This window comes from Sphaeramia orbicularis, chromosome 21 (assembly GCF_902148855.1).
Source record: "Sphaeramia orbicularis chromosome 21, fSphaOr1.1, whole genome shotgun sequence".
Taxonomy (NCBI): Eukaryota; Metazoa; Chordata; class Actinopteri; order Kurtiformes; family Apogonidae; genus Sphaeramia; species Sphaeramia orbicularis.
Window position 1 is genome coordinate 32,184,090 of NC_043977.1, and position 20,735 is coordinate 32,204,824.

At 38.6% G+C, this 20,735-nt stretch overlaps 2 protein-coding genes across 3 annotated transcripts; both read left to right on the plus strand.

The window, feature by feature from the left end:
* Positions 1-1,456: 1,456 nt before the first annotated feature.
* On the plus strand, positions 1,457-13,047 carry rev1 (REV1 DNA directed polymerase). Of its 2 annotated transcripts, none has more exons than XM_030124732.1 (22): positions 1,457-1,769; positions 2,436-2,511; positions 3,216-3,348; positions 3,669-3,837; positions 3,958-4,368; positions 4,493-5,310; positions 6,256-6,354; positions 6,738-6,854; positions 6,973-7,099; positions 7,316-7,444; positions 7,539-7,693; positions 7,794-7,913; positions 8,024-8,244; positions 8,708-8,880; positions 8,992-9,212; positions 9,294-9,466; positions 9,560-9,820; positions 11,106-11,205; positions 11,320-11,519; positions 11,601-11,751; positions 12,439-12,541; positions 12,648-13,047. In XM_030124732.1, exons 2-22 carry the CDS (start codon positions 2,446-2,448, stop codon positions 12,757-12,759), a joined length of 4,059 nt encoding a protein of 1,352 aa, XP_029980592.1. In that variant the 5' UTR covers positions 1,457-1,769; positions 2,436-2,445; the 3' UTR covers positions 12,760-13,047. The 2 variants fall into 2 exon arrangements, with proteins under 2 accessions (XP_029980592.1, XP_029980594.1); XM_030124734.1 differs by having other exon boundaries at positions 9,303-9,466.
* Positions 13,048-16,336: 3,289 nt separating this feature from the next.
* txndc9 (thioredoxin domain containing 9) lies at positions 16,337-20,306 on the plus strand. Its single transcript, XM_030124997.1, has 5 exons — positions 16,337-16,440; positions 17,554-17,742; positions 17,991-18,109; positions 18,357-18,611; positions 18,734-20,306. The coding sequence occupies exons 2-5, from the start codon at positions 17,569-17,571 to the stop codon at positions 18,852-18,854; spliced, it is 669 nt and encodes a 222-aa protein (XP_029980857.1). The 5' UTR covers positions 16,337-16,440; positions 17,554-17,568; the 3' UTR covers positions 18,855-20,306.
* The last annotated feature ends 429 nt before the right edge of the window (positions 20,307-20,735 follow it).

Genomic DNA, 20,735 nt, shown 5'->3' on the forward strand with positions numbered 1-20,735 from the left:
GTGTTACATAAAGACATCCCCCCATAAACTGATACAGAAATAGCACAAATTGGTGCATAACATTCTCCAGAATGCATCAAATGTAGAGCTGAATGCTCAAAATTTCCTGGGAGACACACAGACACACAAAGCCTGGATCTATGCCAGTGTCTAACCCTAACCTTAAATGAACTCCACAACGGATTATGTCCCCAGCTACTGTCTCTCCATCACTGCAACTACTTCCTGCTGCACCAACACAGAACAAGCATAAAATTAAACTTCAGCATCCGATGTCTGGTACCATAGCAACAGAGAACAACCAATAAGTGGGGTTCTCCGGGACACGACAGGCTTTGGGTCAATAGGATGCAGGGCTCTTTGACTGTCTGAAAGGGCTCTGGTAGACTTTAGTTTGTTATTTATTCTCAATGAGCCCAAATCAGTAAAACTTACACTGTAGTCGTAGCATGGTGCAGATATGAACTCTGGTTTTTGGTGTAAATCGTCTGACAGTTTCTGCCTTTCTGTACGCGGCTCTTGTACACGTGCCTCTGCGTCACGGCCGTCGGTGCCCGCGTGCCAGGCCGTTTAAGGACACTGCTCAGAGACAGACAGTACACAGCAGAAAAAAAAGAAAAAAAAACTAGACTGCTTTATCGACTGTCTACCGCAAGACAGCAGGCGATGCGCCGCATTATTGTATGGCAGACCTGCGCACACACAGACCCGCCCGATTTAAGCTGCAGACATGTTTCATATGCTTCTTTTTGTCCAACAGTTTGACCACCATCGGTTGCCTCAACACCGACTTCACCACAACCGTTAACTTCACGTCCATTCAGTGAATAAATAGGTGTAAAGGTACCTGAGTGGGTGGTTCAAAATCAACCAAAACGAGCCTCCAAGAGCTAAGGGACTGTCATTTCAGGTGACATGTACTCGGTTCCCCGCATAGTGGCAGCATTATAGCACAACTTCAGGCAGAGATAAAACAAGGAGCCCGGGAAAGTAGCATCAAGCTAGCATAGAGAAGCTACAAGCGCAGCGGAAGTTGGGTAATTATGGCACAATATACTCGTCACTTGTTACTATATTGCTTTTCTTACACCGATATAGAAAACTCTGGGAGATAATTTTAGTCTGACTTGCTCTGCTTGGGACAAAATCAGTTAACTATTGTTATAGTGGGTCGTGAATGTGACAGCTAGCTCGTTAATGTTAATATCGTTAATATTTATTATGTGATTTTGCGATGATAAATCGGGAATTCAGTCAAAGGTACTTATTGGACATCGTCTAATCTGCAGAACAAACCATATTTCATGGCTTTTTACCCACGGCTATGAGAATAAAATAGCGGTTTACTTTCTTGACATGTGACACTTGAATGCACCACCTCAAATTGGTCACAGTCACACAGGCTTTTATTCTGAAAGTGAGCGGAAGTGTGTGGTTTTCTGTGTGCCTCCTCTGACAGTGGCAGAGAAAAAGGAAAGCGAGGGGATCAGGCGGTAGAGGCAGAGAGCGAAAGGATTGGGAGGGTAAAGCAGAATGTGGAAGTGACATGGCGTGGCAGCATGACAATATAAGGGGCTCTCGGTCCATCGAAATGTGTTTTATTGCGCGTAAAGCCGAGACTGAGGAGTCGAGTTAACTGTCTGGAGGATTTTCATTTCGCTTTGCTTTGGTTTTTTGCCCGTTTAATCTGTGCGCACTTAACGTTTCTGCTGGGCAGTATCTGCAGAGAGAAGTCTGGGGCTAACAACCTCCGTCTGACAGAATAAAAGGTATCGTTAAAAACAAGTGACTTCTGTTAGCGAACAATCACAAGGGGTCGTCGTTTGTTTACACCCGGTTTTAACACCGTAATGAACTTAGAGTCGTATACCCTCATTATTGCTTCGAGCTAATTTGATCAGCATTGTTAGTGAGTGAATGCAGCATACTTGAATTGGTATTTTTTCTTGCTTGAACTGACTTAATGTTACAGCCGTGTCGTGGCACGGCGACATGCATGATTAACTAGCAAGCACTGGAGTAGCCAGGCTAATGTTAGCAGTTAGCTGCTTACATGTAAGGTTTACCAAAGTCTGCTGCCAGTTGCACGAGCCTGCCCGGACATGCCCTTGGTCACGGACCCCTTTCTCTTGGTTGTACAACCGATATGACAGTATTGATACCAACTCCAATCATGAATTAATGACATAAAACATATAAAGCGCGTTGCTTAAACTGGCGCAGCTTGTTTTATTTGATTTGCACTTGATAAAGATGTTTCACATAAAGACAAACACCGATCAATACTTGTTTACTTCTCCAAAATATTGCAATGCAGCTATAATGTCATTGATTTATGTTGAAGAGGGTTTTTTTTTAAAAAAAAATGCAGTTTCGAAACTCAGATTTGATTTGTATGTTCCTGTGTGAGTGAATACCCCTTTTGTTTTTTCTAGGTATCTCAGTATGAGTCGAGATGTGTGGGCAAAGAAGAGAGCCAATGCCAATGATGACAATGGTTGGGCTGAAAGGGTGAGTATGAAGACTGTGACAAAGCAGGCTTTTTTATGCTCCTACAGCTTGGGAAAGGCCGTTTTAGAACTGGACAAGAAAATTAATACAGGGCAGAATGCAGAAGGTTAGAAAGTACTAGGCAGCATATATGTAGTGTGTCAGAGTATAGTTGGGAAATGAGTGGACCATTTGCCTCATTAGCAAAGCTAAGAGCTAGACATGGATGACATGCTGTCCTGTTAAGTAATACTATACTCTAAAATGCATACAATGGTGACTGGGGCATACACCTTGAAATATAAGATTGCAGTACACAAACAAAACAGCATAAAGGAAGTAAAAAATATTAAGTGTGTATCTGAACATGAAAATATTCCCTTATAATGGGTGTATTTCAGTAAAGAGACATATATATATATATTAGGTGTTTAGTAAATCTTGTATACATAGTCCAATAAGGAAATGCACATGTTCATAATCTGTTCAAATTTAATAGGTTGAAAATGTTGAGACAGTAGTTGAAACCAGTTTATCATGAATATGTTTGCAAGAATTGGAAAAAAAAAATAAAAAAAAAAAATATATATATATATATATACATATATATATATATATATATATACATATATATACAGTAAGTGAAAAAAATGGCTGTCTCATAGCACACATGGAGTTATTGTTGTGGTGGTCTAATATGCATGTGTCTCCCCTGTCCTTTATAGGGTGGCTACATGGCCGCCAAGGTTTCCAAGCTCGATGAGCAGTTTAAACTTGATGCCCCCAGAGAAAAACAGAAGGATGGTGCATCCTCTAACATCTTTAGTGGAGTGGCTGTGTATGTCAATGGATACACAGGTAACACTACACTCAATCATTTTTTGCTATGTTTTTAGTTTGTGTCTGTTTGCATTCTCAGTGTTTCTATAGTTTGTTCTTTACAATTGGAAGGGCACAATGAGTGTGTGAAAAAAATAAAAGAATTCTGTGTGAAGCGTATTTAGCTAAACATATTCCCTTTATTGAATTGTCTGATTAAAAACAATGTACCTACTACATATAGTAGAAGACAATTGAAATGCACTTTGAAACATGAGATGACTCAACTACTTGCATGCATAAATTGTCCCTAATTTGTCATTTTTGGTTTTTACTTTCTATTGTCTGTTTGTTGGCAGAACCAAGTGCAGATGAGTTACGCAGACTGATGATGCTGCATGGTGGCCAGTTTCACACATACTACTCGCGCTCCAGAACCACTCACATTATTGCCAATAATTTGCCAAACAGTAAAATTCAAGAGCTCAAAGGGGAAAAGGTCATCAGGCCAGAGTGGATCACTGACAGGTGGGTTTATTGGTAGATGAATGTGTAGATTTCACCTGTTACTTGTCACTTGTTTAAACACTTAATCGTTTGCACTATTGTGTAAAAATGACGGCTTACTTTGTTGTTTGTTTAAAACAGTATCAAGGCTGGACGTCTCCTTCCTTACCTCCAGTACCAGCTGTATGCTAAGCAGAAAGGTTCACTTTTTGCTGGCATGAATTTGCGCCAGACCTCAGAGATTGTAGGACCCAGCCATGGCCTGCCTCAGCACAGCATCAATCAAAAGCTTTATCTGCCACAGCGCAGCATTCAGCACTCTGTTCCCAACACTGAACAGTCCCCATCCAGCTGCCAGAGTAACTCCATCCCTAACTCGAGCCGCAGTCAGGGCAGCTTCCACACTCAGTTCATCCAGCACAACACTCTGCAATGTAGTATCATAACACCTCAGTCTAGTCTTCAATACGAGAGAGTTGGCCAGCCACAACCTCAGATCAACTCTTCCTGCCAAACTCCTCAGAGCAGCTGCAAGGAGGGGGAATTAAAACTGTGAGTATGTCAAGTTTATTGGAAAAGAACTCTCCTGTTGTAACTCTGTATTAGAAAATTGATTATAAAATCTTGTCATTAATTACCAATGAAGAAACTAAGTAGGTATCTGCCTGTGTTACAGAAATGGATTATTAAGGACCTCAGTGGACTTGAAGAGCCATTCAAAAGTGGACAAAATGCAAGACTCTGTAAATGAGAATCCTTGTCTACATGGAGCCCCGCAAGTGTTAAAGGAGGCACCCATGACAAATGGACACACTCACCTCATTAATGGTGCCTTAAAGGCAGGGGATCTCTCCCTCGTTACAGAGCAGTATGTTGACAAGGACCTGCTTCAACGCAGAGTCAAATGTCCAGAATCTAAACCTCTGAATCGTGCAGCCAATTGTCATACCAAACTGGACCCATATGAGTTCCCCCACAGTCCTCCAAATCAATCTGAGCAGGCCACTGTCATCCAAGAGCAGTCCAGCCTCAAAGATGTCAATGAGAGGGGACCTAAAGCTTCTCCACCCACCTACCAGGAGGCTCAACAAGCTAAGGAGACACCCCAACCATCACCCTGGCCATCCTGTGATGTTGATTCACGTTCTGAAAAGAGTCTTTCACATTCTCCTATTCGACTGAACGGAAGTCACCACAATGCCTTTTCATTTGACCCTGCCTCACTGAACACAAACAATTTAACAGCCAAAACTGATCCTTCCACTGACAAGACGTCTTCATCCAAGTCCTCAGCACAGCTGCTGGCTCAAACAGATAATTTGATTTCTGAGTTCTACTCGCACTCACGTTTACATCAGATTTCCACATGGAGGACTGGCTTTTCTGAATATGTCAATGAACTGCATAGCAAACGGAGAACAGTAGGGACTGTCTCCTTCCCCGGGAAAGACCGACTGAGGAGAAATATGTCCCGGTGCTTTATTGACAGTCAAGGTAATAAGAGGAATGGGTTTTCTTCTAAAAATCAGACCACAGTTTATTAGAGGTTACATTATGGTGACCACTACATGCCATACTTGTCCATGGACCATGCTTGCACATAGCTTGCTGCTCTAATCTGTCCAATAAAGGTAAAAGGCTAAAACATCCATTATATTTAAAAAGCAAAGCATTAGTACACAGGCACTCATAGAGCGCGTATATGCAGTTTAATAGTTCATCTGCCCCATGGCCTCAAAGTTCTGTACTTCAATTAAGTGCCCTGCTTCCCAATGTAGAAAAAGCACGCATTTTTGCAGAATCCTGTCGACAGACAAACAAATGTAAAAACCACTAATCAAACCTACAGGTGATTGTGTCCCATGAGGTAATAAAGACTAAAATAATGTGATCAAAGTATAAAAGTTTCACCAGCAAATGTAATATTTTGTCTGAACACTTGGATAGTCACAGTATCTATCTCTCACCTAATTTATGAGATGGATTAACAGTGGGGTGCGATAGGGTGATAATATCCATCAGAAATTATAATTATAACAAAAATGCAATGCAAATAATTATTTATTACGGGTGTAAAGGCTGAGTTTGGTCTTGGTCGTGAAAGTTGACCACTATTTGTGGTTTTTCAAACTGTTCTTTATTGTCAGAACACTTTCCAAGATGCTTGATAGTTCAGAAATGTAGAGAGAATCGTTATTACAGTTAGTACGCAACAGTTATGATGGAATTATTTTGCAAGTGTTTCATCTGAAAGTATAAACAAAGTAAACCTAAGAGACAAAAAAAAATGTGAATCATAAGTATAATTATTGCGATGTATATTGTGGTACTTGGTGTGTAGATGCACATCGTCCTTAGTTAACTGTGTTTCATTGGTAGGTAATGTCATATTTTGGTGGGATTTAAAATCCCTGATCTGATGTGTTTGGTCTTTGTCAGGTACATCAGCAGCAGTAAATGTTAAGTCTTGTATTCTCCATGTGGACATGGACTGTTTCTTTGTGTCCGTGGGGATCCGCCATCGACCAGAGCTGAAAGGTGAGATTCCTTTTTTATCATTGAAAAGATCTGTTGTAAGCGAAATTCAACTAAACCAGTACATAAAAAAAATTGCATTATGAGAGGATATAACTAACAAACTGTTTAAGATTAAATTTTTGGATAAAGGTAAAATGTGTTTCAGCATACAACTGTTAATTATGCTGCTACAGGAATGCCTGGTCTACAGTCAGATTCTTCAATTTATATTTTTTCTGTGAAAATTAAATGTAAAAATTAAACTGCTGTTATACAGTGTTTGCCATATTTTTCACAACAATCTTAATTTTTTTGTTCTATTATTATTTGCACATGCTGCAGCCTGACTGTGAAACACATGTTTATGTTTAACATGTAGAGTCACTCCTCTTGATATCTTGCAGGGAAACCAGTAGCTGTAACTAGTAACCGAGGACAGGGCAAAGTACCGTTGAGACCCGGGGCCAACCCTCAGCTGGAGAAGCAGTACTATGAGAGGAAACAGATTCAGGCTAAACATGGTAGGACTGTTACACACCCATGCTGAACTTAACTTTCACTGACCTCATTCTATGTGCTGGTGAAGCATGTTTTGTTTAATTGTAATGATTTTAATGTGTATTTTTTTCTGTGTCTCAGGGAGGGATGAAGAGGATCTGCACAGAACTCCTTCACAGGAGAGTCCTGGTTCCTGTGCTAATGGAGTAGACCAGGATGCTGCAGCTCTCTCAATGGCAGAGATTGCATCCTGCAGTTATGAGGCCAGGTAAGGTCATCACAGAAACCTGTGTGTCACAGATATTTCAAACAACTACATTTATTCATTTATTTATTATATATATATATATATATATATATATATATATATATATATATATATATATATATATATATATATATATATATTTTTTTTTTTTTTTTTTTTTTTTTTTTTACTTTGAATTCTATTTTAATGTGCTTTTTTTTCTTTTTTTTTTTACAGGCAGGCAGGTGTTAGAAATGGGATGTTTTTTGGAAAAGCAAAACAGTTATGTCCCTCACTTCAGTCTGTCCCATATGACTTTGAGGCCTATAAAGAGGTGGCTCTCACAATGTATGAGATTCTGGCTGGGTAAGAAGGACTTAGAGGTTATCTTGTACTTGAAGTGACAGAGTGAGTAAAAGGGACCTCAGAGATAACCCTCTCTGTTACTTGATGTGTGCAGTTATACCCATGACATCGAGGCTTTGAGCTGTGATGAAGTGCTGATAGACGGTTCTGCTCTGGTAGCTGAGCTAGGCATCAGCCCAGATGATCTGGCGAGTGCCATCAGAGCAGAGATCAAGGAGAAAACTGGATGTTGTGCTTCTGTAGGAATGGGTGAGTTCATGTTTGTCTACTATTATAGAATTGACCCTTTTACCCTAGAATAGACCCTTTTAATGGTTTACTTATTCCGTCTGACTCTTCATATGTTTAGGTTCAAACATCCTGTTGGCTCGGCTGGCAACACGTAAAGCCAAGCCAGATGGGCAGCATTTCCTAAAGTCTGAAGAAGTGGACGATTTTATAAGGGATTTGTCAGTAACCAGCTTACCAGGTAGATAAGGCACCACCTGCTGGTTGCACACATACATTTTTTTGTCTTTCATCATATGTATGGAAGTTATTTGACTTCACAGCTTATGTCTATGTTTTGCTTTTTTTTAGGAGTTGGGCCTGTTATGGGCAGAAAGCTGGCTGCTATAGGGGTTAGGTCATGTGGGGACCTTCAACAGGTGTCGCTGTTTCAGCTTCAGAAGAAGTTTGGGCCTCGAACTGGACAAACCCTTTTCCGATTCTGCAGAGGTCTAGATGATCGTCCTGTCCGTTATGAGAAGGAGCGGAAATCTGTCTCAGCTGAGATGAACTATAACATTCGCTTTACTAAGGTTAGATCCCGTCTCTTCCTTTTTGGTATATTTCTTCATTATTTATCTGTGAAGCTTTGGTTTTGTTTGAAAGAATGACTTTTTCCTGGAGTTGTTTTAAGGTTGATTATAACAGATAGTTATAAAATATGTTTAGAGTTATTACAAACTGGAAGGCATGGTTGAATGATTCAAGTAGAAATAACTCACACAGTCTCTCCTCAAAGCCATGCATTGAATTTGTACATATGAAAGTGACTAGAGTCATTGTGTAAAGAATGGCAGTAGGCCTTGAGAAAGAACCTAGCACCACTATCTTTTCACATGTCTACACTGTCTACACACAGTGCGATCTGTGAGAACTGGCTACATTTTGCAGGATTGATAGTTCCCTTATCTCTGTTAATAGAAAGGTGTAGGAAGATTTGCCTTGAAATGCTTTTTTCAGCAGTGCTTTAGCCTGTTTGTTTCATTGCTGTAACAGGTTGATGAAGCAGAGTGCTTCCTGAATAACTTGTCCATGGAGGTGCAAAAACGTTTACAAGAAGCAGGACTCCGGGGTCGCAGAGTTACTCTTAAAGTGATGGTTCGCAAGATGGGAGCTCCACTGGAGCCAGCTAAATATGGCGGCCATGGTATCTGTGATAATCTAGCCAAGTGAGTCACCGCCATGCTCATATGTTACAAGTAACTGATAACCATGTTATTTAATCGTTTGTTCCTGTCATTGTCTCCATAGTTATTTTTATCTGTGTCTTCTTCTGTTAGGACCGTGATGCTCGCTCAGTCCACAGATAGTGGTCAGTTGATTGCAGCTGCGGTTATCAAGCTGTTCCATTCCATGAACCTGCAGGTTCAGGACCTGAGAGGAGTTGGAATCCAGGTCCAGCTTCTTGAGGGACATCACTCTGTTCCTCAGGACTCGCGGACACGCTCCATCAAAGACATGTTATTGGGTCAAAGATTAAGTACACGATCCAGTAATAAAGGTTTGTTGGTCTTTTTGCTGTTTACATCTTTGTAGTTATATTTTAAACCATATATTATATAGTTCAATATTAATATTGCATATGCTGCAGACAATAACACATGTAAGGAAAAGACTTCCTGTACCACACTCCCATCATCCCCCTCTGCTGAACCAGTTCCTGGAACAAGCAAAGGAAATGAAGCATGTAAACGAACTCCAAAACATTCTCAGTCCCGTCTCAACCTTAGCATTGAAGTTCCCTCGCCTTCACAGGTATGTGCCATGTGAGAAATGTCTGCATAATAAAGCAAGAGTTTAACAGTGAAACATTGTTTTTTCAAATTGCGTCTCTTTCTCGTTTCTGAGGTGGATCGTTCTGTGTTGGAGGCCTTGCCCACAGAGCTGAGAGAACAGGTGGAAAATTCCTGGGCTTTTCGAGATGGGAGATCAAATAACCGACATTGTCCCAATCCACAACCCTCCTCTCCTAAGGCCCGTTCCACCTCCCCTCCACATCTTCCTCCTGGCCCTGCACTGTATGCTCCACCTGCAGGCACGCTGATACTACAGATTCCAAATCAGCCAGGCAGTCCAGGAATTGTACTGGAACTACCAAACTACTCGCAGGTAGGGAATTTCATTATAAATGAAATAGGCCTGAAATAAAATAGTCTGTAGAAGCAGTTTATGAGGTAATAACTTGACAAAATGTGATACATTTTCACATTGTTGCGTATTAATACATATTGTAATATTTAACAGCGTGAAAACAAAATGTGTGATAAATTTCCCTCCTTTTTGTCATAAATGATTACTTATTGGTTGCCTCTAGTATTTTTACCTCCGCCAAGGAGGTTATGTTTTTGCCAGGGTTTGTTTGTTTGTTTGTTTGTTTGTCTGTCTGTTTGTTTGTCTGTCCGTTAGTGTGCAACATAACTCAAAAAGTTAAGGACAGATTTGGATGAAATTTTCAGGGTTTGTTGGAAATGGGATAAGGAAGAAATGATTAAATTTTGGTGGTGATCGGGGGTGGGGGGGCCCACGGGGGGGGCCACTGATCAGCCTTGGCGGAGGTCTGCGCTCTCCGAGTGCTTCTAGTTTAGCTTTTTGATGGTCTTTTTGGAGAATCACATCAAAAGAGCTTTGCAGTAGTCAACCTAGTTGGAAATAAAAGTGGGAATTACTTTTTATTATTCAGTTTTTGACATGAAGTCCCTAGATGTTGCTCTGTTGATTAGATAAATATGTAGTAGTAATGATTTCAGTCATGCAATGGCTAGATTGTTCTTCTCCTTCCTTCCTCTGTCTGTGCTTTACTGTTTTTGAGTTCCCTTCACGACATGAAAGAACAATGTTGAACTGTTATTACACCCTGAAAATGGCAAATTTTGACAAAGACACTTCTTTCATGTATTATTTCATTTTGTCGGCATTTAGTTATTTCAATACCAAGACATGTTTCCTCATGTGCACATCATCCACAGAAACACTTTCCATCCAGCCACTATTTTGCAAATGTGCTGTTGCAGCATCTTGCACTCAGCATCAATTTAGAACCATCCAAACAAACTTTCACCTCTATTCTGGAAGACTAATATACGGGCTGATCTTATTTGGCCATTTTTATAACTTTTGCAGATGGTGTTATTACATTTCTATTCCAAAAATGTATTGTGAAACAAGATATATGAAATTATTACATATTGCGTTCAAGCTGTGTGATTAAAAAAATGCATTGGTATCACAAAATGCAGGTGTTATCACATGATCACGTGAAAATCTGTTCCCGATTACTTTATGATGGAGATGCCACCACTTTAAATGCTAGTTGTATTGAGTTATTCCATTCAGTAAACTATAGAGAGCTAATGTCATTCAGTTCTTCACTTGTCACTGTTCTCTCTGACTGTAGGTCGATCCGGATGTTTTTGCTGCCCTTCCCAAAGAGCTCCAAGAGGAACTGAAATCTGCCTATAGCCGAGTAACAAATGCCCAGCCCCAGGCCAAAATGTGTAAGCCATAATAGAATTAATTATAAAGAAATAATGTTTGTTTTAATGCTACTGACAGACTGCATACATGTTCTTTTCATCCACTTTTGTTGGTCCCTCCTGATATTTCTGCAGCGGAGCCAAAGAATCCACTTATGCAGCTTAAACAGTCAGGAATTGGAATTGGTCGTGCGAAGCGGCGCTACAAGAGGAAGAATGCAGTGAGCCCCGTTAAGAAAGGACCCTCCCCTCAGAAGAGACGTCCCACAACAAACAGCCCTGCTAAAAACTTTCCATCACCTGTGAAACCGAAGGAACCAAGGAACATTGTAAAGGTGAGCCTATAAACAGTGACATGTTACAGACTTGTTGCCTAACACATTTCACCAGCTCACGCCTGTTCTGTACCCCCTCAGACTGAAAATGGTCCTTCCACGTCATCCTCAAAACAAGACCTCACTGAGTCTGTGCCTAAAATCATTCCTCGCTGTGCTCCAACACTGGCCGGAGCCTGTGACCTGACAGACATTAAAACACTTCTGCGTGAATGGGTCACCACCATCACAGGTAAATAATTAGAAGTATCTCTGTCATAAAGCCATAATGGTTATGTACAGGTGTATCATCTTATTGTCTCAGTTTTGTGCTTAAATTTGCCTAATACAAGACATTTTCACAAAAATAGGCTTCTAACTCCCTAAAAAGCCTAATTCCCAAATTAACTTAAAACTAAGAGGTTTGTTTGAGTGGAAAAAGTCAAACTAACCAGTGCCACCAGATGGTGACAAGCTTTTATAATTTTTGGAAATAAATTCTGTTTTAACCTATTGTAAACATGAAGCACTGAGGAGACTGTCAGTCAGAGGTGAGACTCCTGAGCCTGACTGAGTTATGAGTTTTCATTATTTTTTCAAGAATACATTGACTTTAAAAAATAAAAACACTGAATTGTGTCAGTAAAATATCTTGCAACTGTTAAATTCTTCCTGCAAGTAGGCATGTTGTGCTGGAGTGATCTGAGCTGAGCGGTTTAATGCGGTGGCGCAATCAGCCATGGTCTTAGGTTTAACAATGCCTTTATTTATCCAGAATTCAAAGCAAATTAGGCTTACCTAAGATATTGATGAGCTGCTTTGTATAACAAACATTTAGATGTCTAGCTGAAACCAAATTCTTTGTAAGTAAGTTAGTTTTAAAGTTCAGTCTTTGTGAAACTAGCCTGTGGATTTTTAATCTGTTCTTCTTTTCTGTTAGAACCCATGGAAGAGGATATCCTGCAGGTGGTGAAATACTGCACTGATCTGATTGAGGATAAAGATTTGGAAAAGTTGGATTTAATTATAAAATACATGAAAAGGTAAGGTCTGGACAGTTCCCCAAGCTTAGCCTTCTTCTCTGCTCTGCCCTGTTGTTGTGTTTTTGGCTCATTCCTTCCTTTGCTTTTGTTTTTCGTGCTTGTGCAGGATTATGCAGCAGTCAGTGGAGTCTGTGTGGAGCATGGCTTTTGACTTCATCGTAGACAATATTCAGGTGGTTGTGCAGCAAACTTATGGTAGCACCCTGAAGATAGCATGAAGGAGGAGAGCTCCTACTTGCATACGTAACATCTGATGCCACAAGGACGTCCACAGGAGCTGACTGTTGCTCAGGAGGTCGAGTGGATCAGGTTTGATCTCCACAATGCTCAGAACAGACCAGAGTCCTACATGAGTAAATAAGAGACAAATTGTAGAGTGCTTTGTACAAAACGCAGTCCGTTTGGACATTTTGACAGTAAGCAATGACATTTACTTAAATTGGTCAGTTGAGTTTCAATAATATTATCACGTGATTGATTGATGCAAACTCTTGAAATCTCGCATAAAAACAACAACCAAATTAGGCAACTTCACATTTACTGAATTAGAGCAAATAAACTTGGCTGCGTCGAGTTTTCAGAAGACCATGGCTAGAGCTGCAACAACTATTTGATTCATTTAGTTATTTTTAAGATGCACATGAAAATTCTTTGAGTCTAGTTTCACAGATTTTAATATTGTCTGGTTTCTTTACACTGGAGGTATGCTCAGTACCTTTGTGTGGAGCAGACAAGATACAAGGGGGCTTCGAAAGGTTGTGGAAAAAGAACATAGCTAAAAATCCTTTTAAATTGCATGGCCCTCAGTTTTACACAGATGGACTTAAAAGCTGGTGTCAGTGTTTGCAGAAGTGTATTGACCTACAGTCGCGGAAAAAACTATTAGACCACCCCTTGTTTTCTTCAATTTCTAGTTCATTTTAATGCCTATTACAACTAAAGGTACATTTGTTTGGACAAATATAATGATAAGAACAAAAATAGCTCATAAGAGTTTAATTTCAGAGCTGATATCTAGCCATTTTCCATGGTTTTCTTGATAATAACCAAAATCACTTAAGTTCGTACATCAATAGCTATGGCATTGTACTGACAAAAACAGTGCTTTTAGGCATTTCATGTTTTCTTTCCTGTCTGTTTTAGTCACATGATACACACAGGAGTTAGTACTTGATTGCATAACCATTGTTTTTGATGACTTTTGATGGTCTAATTTTTTCCGCGATTGTAGATAGAGCATATGTTGAAAAATAAATGTCATGACTTTTCCAACTGTCCTTTTTCCATAAACTTTTTGAAACCCCCTCATATTTAAAGACATCATTTTGGGCTTTTGGAAACACAGCTTCATATTTTCACCAATTTTATCCACTACAGATTAAACAACATGTTGATTAATGGAGAGAATAAGAAGAAGAAGAACTGGCAGTGAAAATACTCAATAGTAACTGTAATGGTGTTACAGGCTGTGTTGTATACCTATAAGAGTGGAGGTCGAGTTCCTAGATTACAAGTATTAATTTGGTTTGTGGTTACTACCAACCATGTTTTTGGGCTTTATGAGAATGTTGATGGAGATGCTGGGGAAACAGCTGATGAGTCAGTTAAATATTTGCTCCATCAGAATTAATTTCTCTCTAAGTATAATGTTTAACACTTTAAAATGTGCATAACAGACTGTCTTGCAGTATCATCACTGTAGGTTCTGGAGAGTGAGACAGATTTCTACCAATAGTTTCACACATAATGATCAAGTGTTACAGGAGCCTTCATGGGAGTCGGTGGCAGCATTTGTAATATATCATTAACTACAGGACACGTCATCTAAACAGAAATACAGGAGATTGACTGTACAAAACCCAGAACACCACAAATCGTAGCAGCTTTTTGCAGAATTATTTTACGGATAAAGTTCTTTGTAAATTAATGCACTCATTTTCTAACATATGTGAAGTTTTCTATAAGACTTTTGCTGGCATTTGGGCAGCCAGACCTTGTAAGGTTTAAACCCTACTGTTCATGTGAGAAACCAGTCATCTTCCCTGGTGTGTTTGATAGGTTTTAACCCTGTTACAAAGGCACTGTCAAGTTATTTTTTGTTCAAGGTTGTAATTGAGTCTAGATAGGAGAAAAAATTACCATGCTCTAACTCAACGTATTGTTTAATTATGTTAGAATCTGTTAGCCTTGTAGCAGTCACGATAATCCTAGGTTTTTTAAGACACACCATTTTTCATCAGTATTTGTGTGCTTCATGACAAAAGTACTGATCTGTGAAATTACTGTGTCACAAAAGAGCAGATACAGTAGTCTGCAGGATACAGTAGTGTTTCTTTTCTCTTGCAAAAAAAGTGCCAAACTGTTAAAATGTAAATAGGGTTTTTTTTTTTGTTTTTTTTTTAAAGATACTTGTTAAAGGTTTTAAAAGAGAAGTTGTATGTAGAGGTTTTACCTCTTGTATTGTTTACATGTAGTGAATTCTTAGTAACTGTCTTTAAAATTGTAAATCTTTTCACTCTAATTGTTTCCAAGTGTTTCAACACGGAAATCAGAAGCTGGCCAAAGCACTTCATTTGAGGTTAACTGTTGATTCTCAGTAGCACTCTGACTTAGGACTATGTTAACAGGGGTTATGGCAATCAGTAGGTAGCCTATGCATTTCTTTTATTTTTCCAGCTTACAATTAAGATGTCCCGTGAAGATCTGTAACATTTCATAAAGCCTTTCTATTTGGAGTAATTTTGGTATTTGTTTCTGTTTCCCGACTTCAAGGTTTTATAAATATGAATATTAAAATAATGCTGATTTTTTGCATTTGAACAGGTGATACAGTTTTTAATTCTGTAACTCATCTTGTGTACCTCACAACTCGAAGAAAATTGTACAGCTTATAGCTACTCCACTGCATTTCTTTGAAGTTTACATTTATGAGTGGTGAACAGGCACTGGCTGTCAAAAGTATTACATATGGTTGAATTATTCCTATATGCAAACCAAAAATAATCTGTCAATTTCAAAAGCTGAATGAAATGAATGTAATTCCGAATGTGCGAGTCTCTGGTCACCGTCAAGATGTATGCTTCTCTTCACATGCCATATCTTTCCTAAAGGGAATGGCCAGTCTTGTCTTTTCTGAACTGGCTCGTGCCTGAAGACCTGAAGCTGTGAACCTGTTTGTAAGTTTTCTAAATCTTGGTTTAATAAACTGTAAACTCTGTGTTATTAAGTTGTCTATTGCTTTTTGAGGCTCTACTGTATGATTTCTGCAAGTTAATGGATGATCACATGAGATATTTCTGTTACAAGAGTTAATGAGATTTTGCTATTCAGACAGTTGGATGACAAGGATCAAAAGCACAATCCTTAGTACAATGAAGTCAGTGGATTATAAACTTTCTGTGTTATGCTTGATGTATTTCGTCTATTTCTCAAACACTTTTTGTTAAAAAGATCCATATTAATATTATTAAGTTATGTAGGATTTAATTGAAGTAGTGCAATTTTTAATAATGGTGTAAAACTATTCTTTATCTATAGATAATTCGAAATATCTATTTCAACCCATCTTATTTTGTTCACTAATGTTTGGAGGAGTATCAAAAGCCTTGGGTAGGAAAAGGCAACTGCATTATGATGAGGCTCTACATTCTCATTTAAAGCCATTAAGAAATGGAATCTTCTCATTGACGACTCAGAAACAAGTATATAGAGCGAAAAATTAGAAAACGTGTAAACTTAACATATTTGCTGCAATTCTTGAACGCTTGGATTTAAAAAAAAAAAAAGTCCCTGCGTATTTCCGGTGTGGTTTGACGTTACAGGGCCTTCTGTGACGTAATTTCCGCTGTTGCCGTAGCGTCTGCTTTTCGCGCATAAAGTGAAGTGTAGCAGAACAGCAGGTAACCCAGTTATTTAGCTTACATTATGACTTTTAATATTTTTATTCTAAACTCACTTAGCAGCACTAATTTACAATTTGACAATTTACACACTTGTTTCTCAGCGGTATCTGAAGCGTTACACTCAGCAGGCTAATCGTTAGCTACAGTTAGCTAACGGGCTAAGATAAGTATCTCCACCACGTTAACGTATAGATTTTCCTGTGTTATTACAAAACGCGAATACCTGCATTTCATGGTAATGTATACATATCTACTGGAACGAACGCCAAAATCACTAAATAAACTGGTCTATCAAATAGTTTAACATAGCGTATCCCGGCGACAGAAATAAGGCGTGCCGGTGCCACCTGACACCGGCCCTTTGTCTACAACATGAACATTAACAAGACCTAGTGTGACAGCAACACCAAACACGAACAAAAACACGACGAGACCGTAAACCCTTAATGCTTACATAGAGCTATTCTGACAAACTGTGGCCAGTTACCGAAGTTAACAAGCTAACTACGCTGTTACAGAAATGCTCTACTCACATTACTATGCGATGGTTACACATGACGCACACTATCTCAGATGCTTTGTATCATAGCTTGAACGATTTCAGTGTTAACCTTATTCTTGCAAGATATTTGTCTATAGTAAATGTTCTTATGTATAGTGTTGATTGAAACATTTTTGGAAAAGCGTTTCTAATATTTGCCCATCCTTTAAACTAAAATTGTGGTCATTCTAAAACACACAAGTATACAGAACTTTTGCTAGTCACCGTGTTTGCGCCTCATCAGAATGTCTTTGACTTTTGAATATGACTTAGATTAAAAAAAAAGTGATATTAAGAAAAGTTTGTATACTCAGTTTAGTATGTCTAATGTTTCATTTTGAAGCCGGAAGCTATTTTATAAATCCAAATATAATTGTTTGATTGCTATAGAACTACTAATATTGCAACATATCACTATTAAAAAATTCAAATAAAAAAGAGCAATAAAAGACACTTTAAAATAATGTTTTAGCAGTAAAAGAAACAACAAAATATTGTGGCAGATCCTTTCAGTTCTGTTAACTTTTGAGTAAGTGGTGTCTTCACTGACACTATTAATAATCCTTCAGGTTTATCAAGCAGTCATGGCCAACCAACCGATGGATATCATAACAAAGGTTTTGGAGCAGTCCGCAAAGCTGGTGGAGGAGCAGGTGGACGCACAACTGAGCAAACTGAATGAAATGGATGAAGACGATCTGGAGAGACTCAAAGAACGGCGGTTGGAGGCGCTGAAAAAAGCCCAAAAACAGAAGCAGGTATATGAGATGGTTTTGCTAAATACTTTCGATTTGTTGTTTGGTAAATGACAATGCACAGATTTATTACATATAATATTACTTAAGCAGATGAAATAATTGGAGCTACTCAGTTTAAGTCATTATTGTAAAATAAAACCAAAGTTTATTCTTCAAGGGAATTATGTTGGAATACGCAATAGTTCACAGCAGAAAACAAAACACACAACACTGCAAATTCACTGCTTTTCTGCTCCTTTGTTTTTAAGGAGTGGTTGTCTAAAGGCCATGGAGAGTACAGAGAAGTCCCAAGTGAGAAAGACTTTTTTGGTGAAGTCAAGGAAAGCAAGAACGTTGTCTGCCATTTCTACAGAAATTCCACTTTCAGGTGAGTCAAAGTATGCTGTCAAAAGTCAGAGTTAGCGTTCCTTGACTAACGCTGTCACAACAAGTAAACTGTAAGATTTTGCTGTGATGTCTTGCATGTTTTTTATGCAAATAATGTTTAACTTAAGTATTTTTAATGTGATCTGTTTTTCCTTAAATGTTAAATGTCTTAAAAATACATTTGTTTTTAGATATGTTATAATTATGCTACTAACTTTGAGGTTCTATTCTCTGTTCCCTAAATATAGGTGTAAGATCCTTGACAAACACCTGGCTATCTTGGCAAAGAAGCACGTGGAGACCAAATTTATTAAACTAAATGTGGAGAAGGCTCCATTTCTGACAGAGAGGCTGCGGATCAAGGTTATTCCGACACTGGCTCTGCTCATAGATGGAAAAACGAAGGACTATGTGGTTGGATTCTCTGACCTGGGCAACACAGACGAGTTTCCCACAGAGATGCTAGAATGGAGACTTGGCTGTGCAGATGTTATTAACTACAGGTAAGACACAGACTTTGTTCTTCTCCTTTACTGGATATTACTCTGAAATCTTGGAATACAGCTACTGTTATACATGTTATTGTACTTAATTTATTTGTATGACCATTTGTTTCTTTTCCCAGTGGTAACCTGATGGAGCCTCCCACAGTGACTCAAAGATCAGGCACAAAGTTCACAAAAGTGGAGAAGAAAACCATCCGAGGGCGAGGTTATGACTCCGATTCAGATTCTGACGATGACTGAAAAGCACTGACAGTTGTCTGGTTTTCTCGCTCAGGGCTACCTCATTTAGAAACAAAAAATCAAACAGCCAGCCCGTTTTCATGTTGCCTCTCCCCTTTTCTCAGTGACTTATCCATTTCTCACTTCTCCATATTTGTTTGTACTACAATAGTTGATACTTTTTGAAGGAATTAACACTTTTCTTCCAGCCAATTTAATCATTTGTGAATCCCATTGTATATTTGAATAAACTGGACATGCATTAGTATACATACTGAGCCACTGTACCCTTCATGCTCTTAGTTTTGTTGTTGATTAGAGCTGAAGCACCAAAGCATTGGCAGTGAAGGCCCTGTTGTATCTGCTCCATTTCTAATTTTTTTCCACTTGAGATTCATGCCCATTTTTGAGGGGCTGAACAAGGATGAAAACTGATGTTTCAGAAGTTTTGTCAGTTAAATTGCAAAAATGACTCTCTTGCCCCCTTTAGACCACTGCTCCGAACTACTTTTACCAATCACAATGAAATTTGGTACTCATGTATTGACTTCCAACTTGGTCAGTCAAGTCTTAAGAGGTTGAAAATGAAAATTTATAGAAACGATCAGTCATCACACTATGTGTTCAGGGCGGGATGGAGAATTTTGATGTCGCATTAAGAAAAACAAAACCATTATAAGTAATTATAACTGAAGTTTTTGTCTGATTGGCACTGAACTTCACATGTATGAAGTTTCACCATTAACATAATCATGATATTGAATCTCCCTCAGCACCACCGATTGGTAAAAGGAAATGAAAGTTTTAGTTTTTTCTTGCAAGTTGAACATATCACACTTAAACTGGGTCAAACAAACCCCAACAAGTTGAGGATAAAATGTCTTAAAATTAGTCACCTTTCATGACTCAGTATGTTTATGGTGGCACAAGTTCTGATGTTTTATCCTAAAGCAAGAAATTATTTTAATGCAGCTGTAGTCTTTCAAATCTGCATCAGATGTCTTCTGTAGAACAAGAGTCCTACCCTGAACATACTGACATGATAATAGTGAGCATCACTTACAGAGCAACCTACTGGAACTACTGGAAACAGGAAATCAAATTCACAATATGAACATCATCTGATTGACACTAGTTACTCCACACAATATACAGTGATGCCATGGTTTTATGACTGTTCTGTAGCACCACATAGTGGACATTGGAAGTCACAATTAACTCAGTTGTGCTACATCCTCAACCATGTCAGCCCCCAAAACACCTCCATGACCATGACCCACTCAGAGTTGCATGAGGGTGTGTTGGCCCATTCATAACTTCTTGCAGTTACTAGCTCTGTCTTGTCATTGGCTAAAGTCATAAGGTTTTGTCTTCCATGTAATTGTGAGTCTGTTATTCTAAAAGAAATCACGATGCATGTGAGTGCCAAGAATGTCTTTCAGCATTTCATTTACAGAAAACATTTCCTTGTAACAAAAATAAAAAATAGACATGTTAAGCAGACTTAATAAAAAGCAAATGAATTTAAAAAAAAAAACAACCCTTAATTACTATACTCACTATTTTATTTTGTGTGACTGATTTTGCTGTGAAAAATGGCACAAAAAACCTCCTTGATCTAACTTTATTAGTGAATTCTAAGTGGATGCAACAAAGTAGCATTTAAAATGACCTTTGCACACAGAATCAGTTCAGTAAAAATATTAATCAAACCTAAGTAAATATATGTGTGTGATTCATATGCATTTAGAGCAGTTAAACCTAGGTTTTGGAATAAAGTTTGATATATGCTACTGGCATTTTGATAGAAAAGATACATTTGCATCACAAGAAATAGAATATTTACAATTATTTCCTCAATACTTTGAGTAGCACTGATCAGGAAAGGCTGTTAGTATTCAA

Excerpts from the sequence above, each read along its gene's own strand:
- txndc9 (XM_030124997.1), top strand. The coding sequence starts at position 17,569 with ATGGCCAACCAACCGATGGATATCATAACAAAGGTTTTGGAGCAGTCC. Across the intron at positions 17,743-17,990 it reads AAGCCCAAAAACAGAAGCAG|GAGTGGTTGTCTAAAGGCCA; the intron begins GTATATGAGATG and ends TTTGTTTTTAAG. Across the intron at positions 18,110-18,356 it reads TACAGAAATTCCACTTTCAG|GTGTAAGATCCTTGACAAAC; the intron begins GTGAGTCAAAGT and ends CCCTAAATATAG.
- rev1 (XM_030124732.1), top strand. The coding sequence starts at position 2,446 with ATGAGTCGAGATGTGTGGGCAAAGAAGAGAGCCAATGCCAATGATGAC. Across the intron at positions 2,512-3,215 it reads ACAATGGTTGGGCTGAAAGG|GGTGGCTACATGGCCGCCAA; the intron begins GTGAGTATGAAG and ends TGTCCTTTATAG. Across the intron at positions 7,914-8,023 it reads GTCAGTAACCAGCTTACCAG|GAGTTGGGCCTGTTATGGGC; the intron begins GTAGATAAGGCA and ends GCTTTTTTTTAG.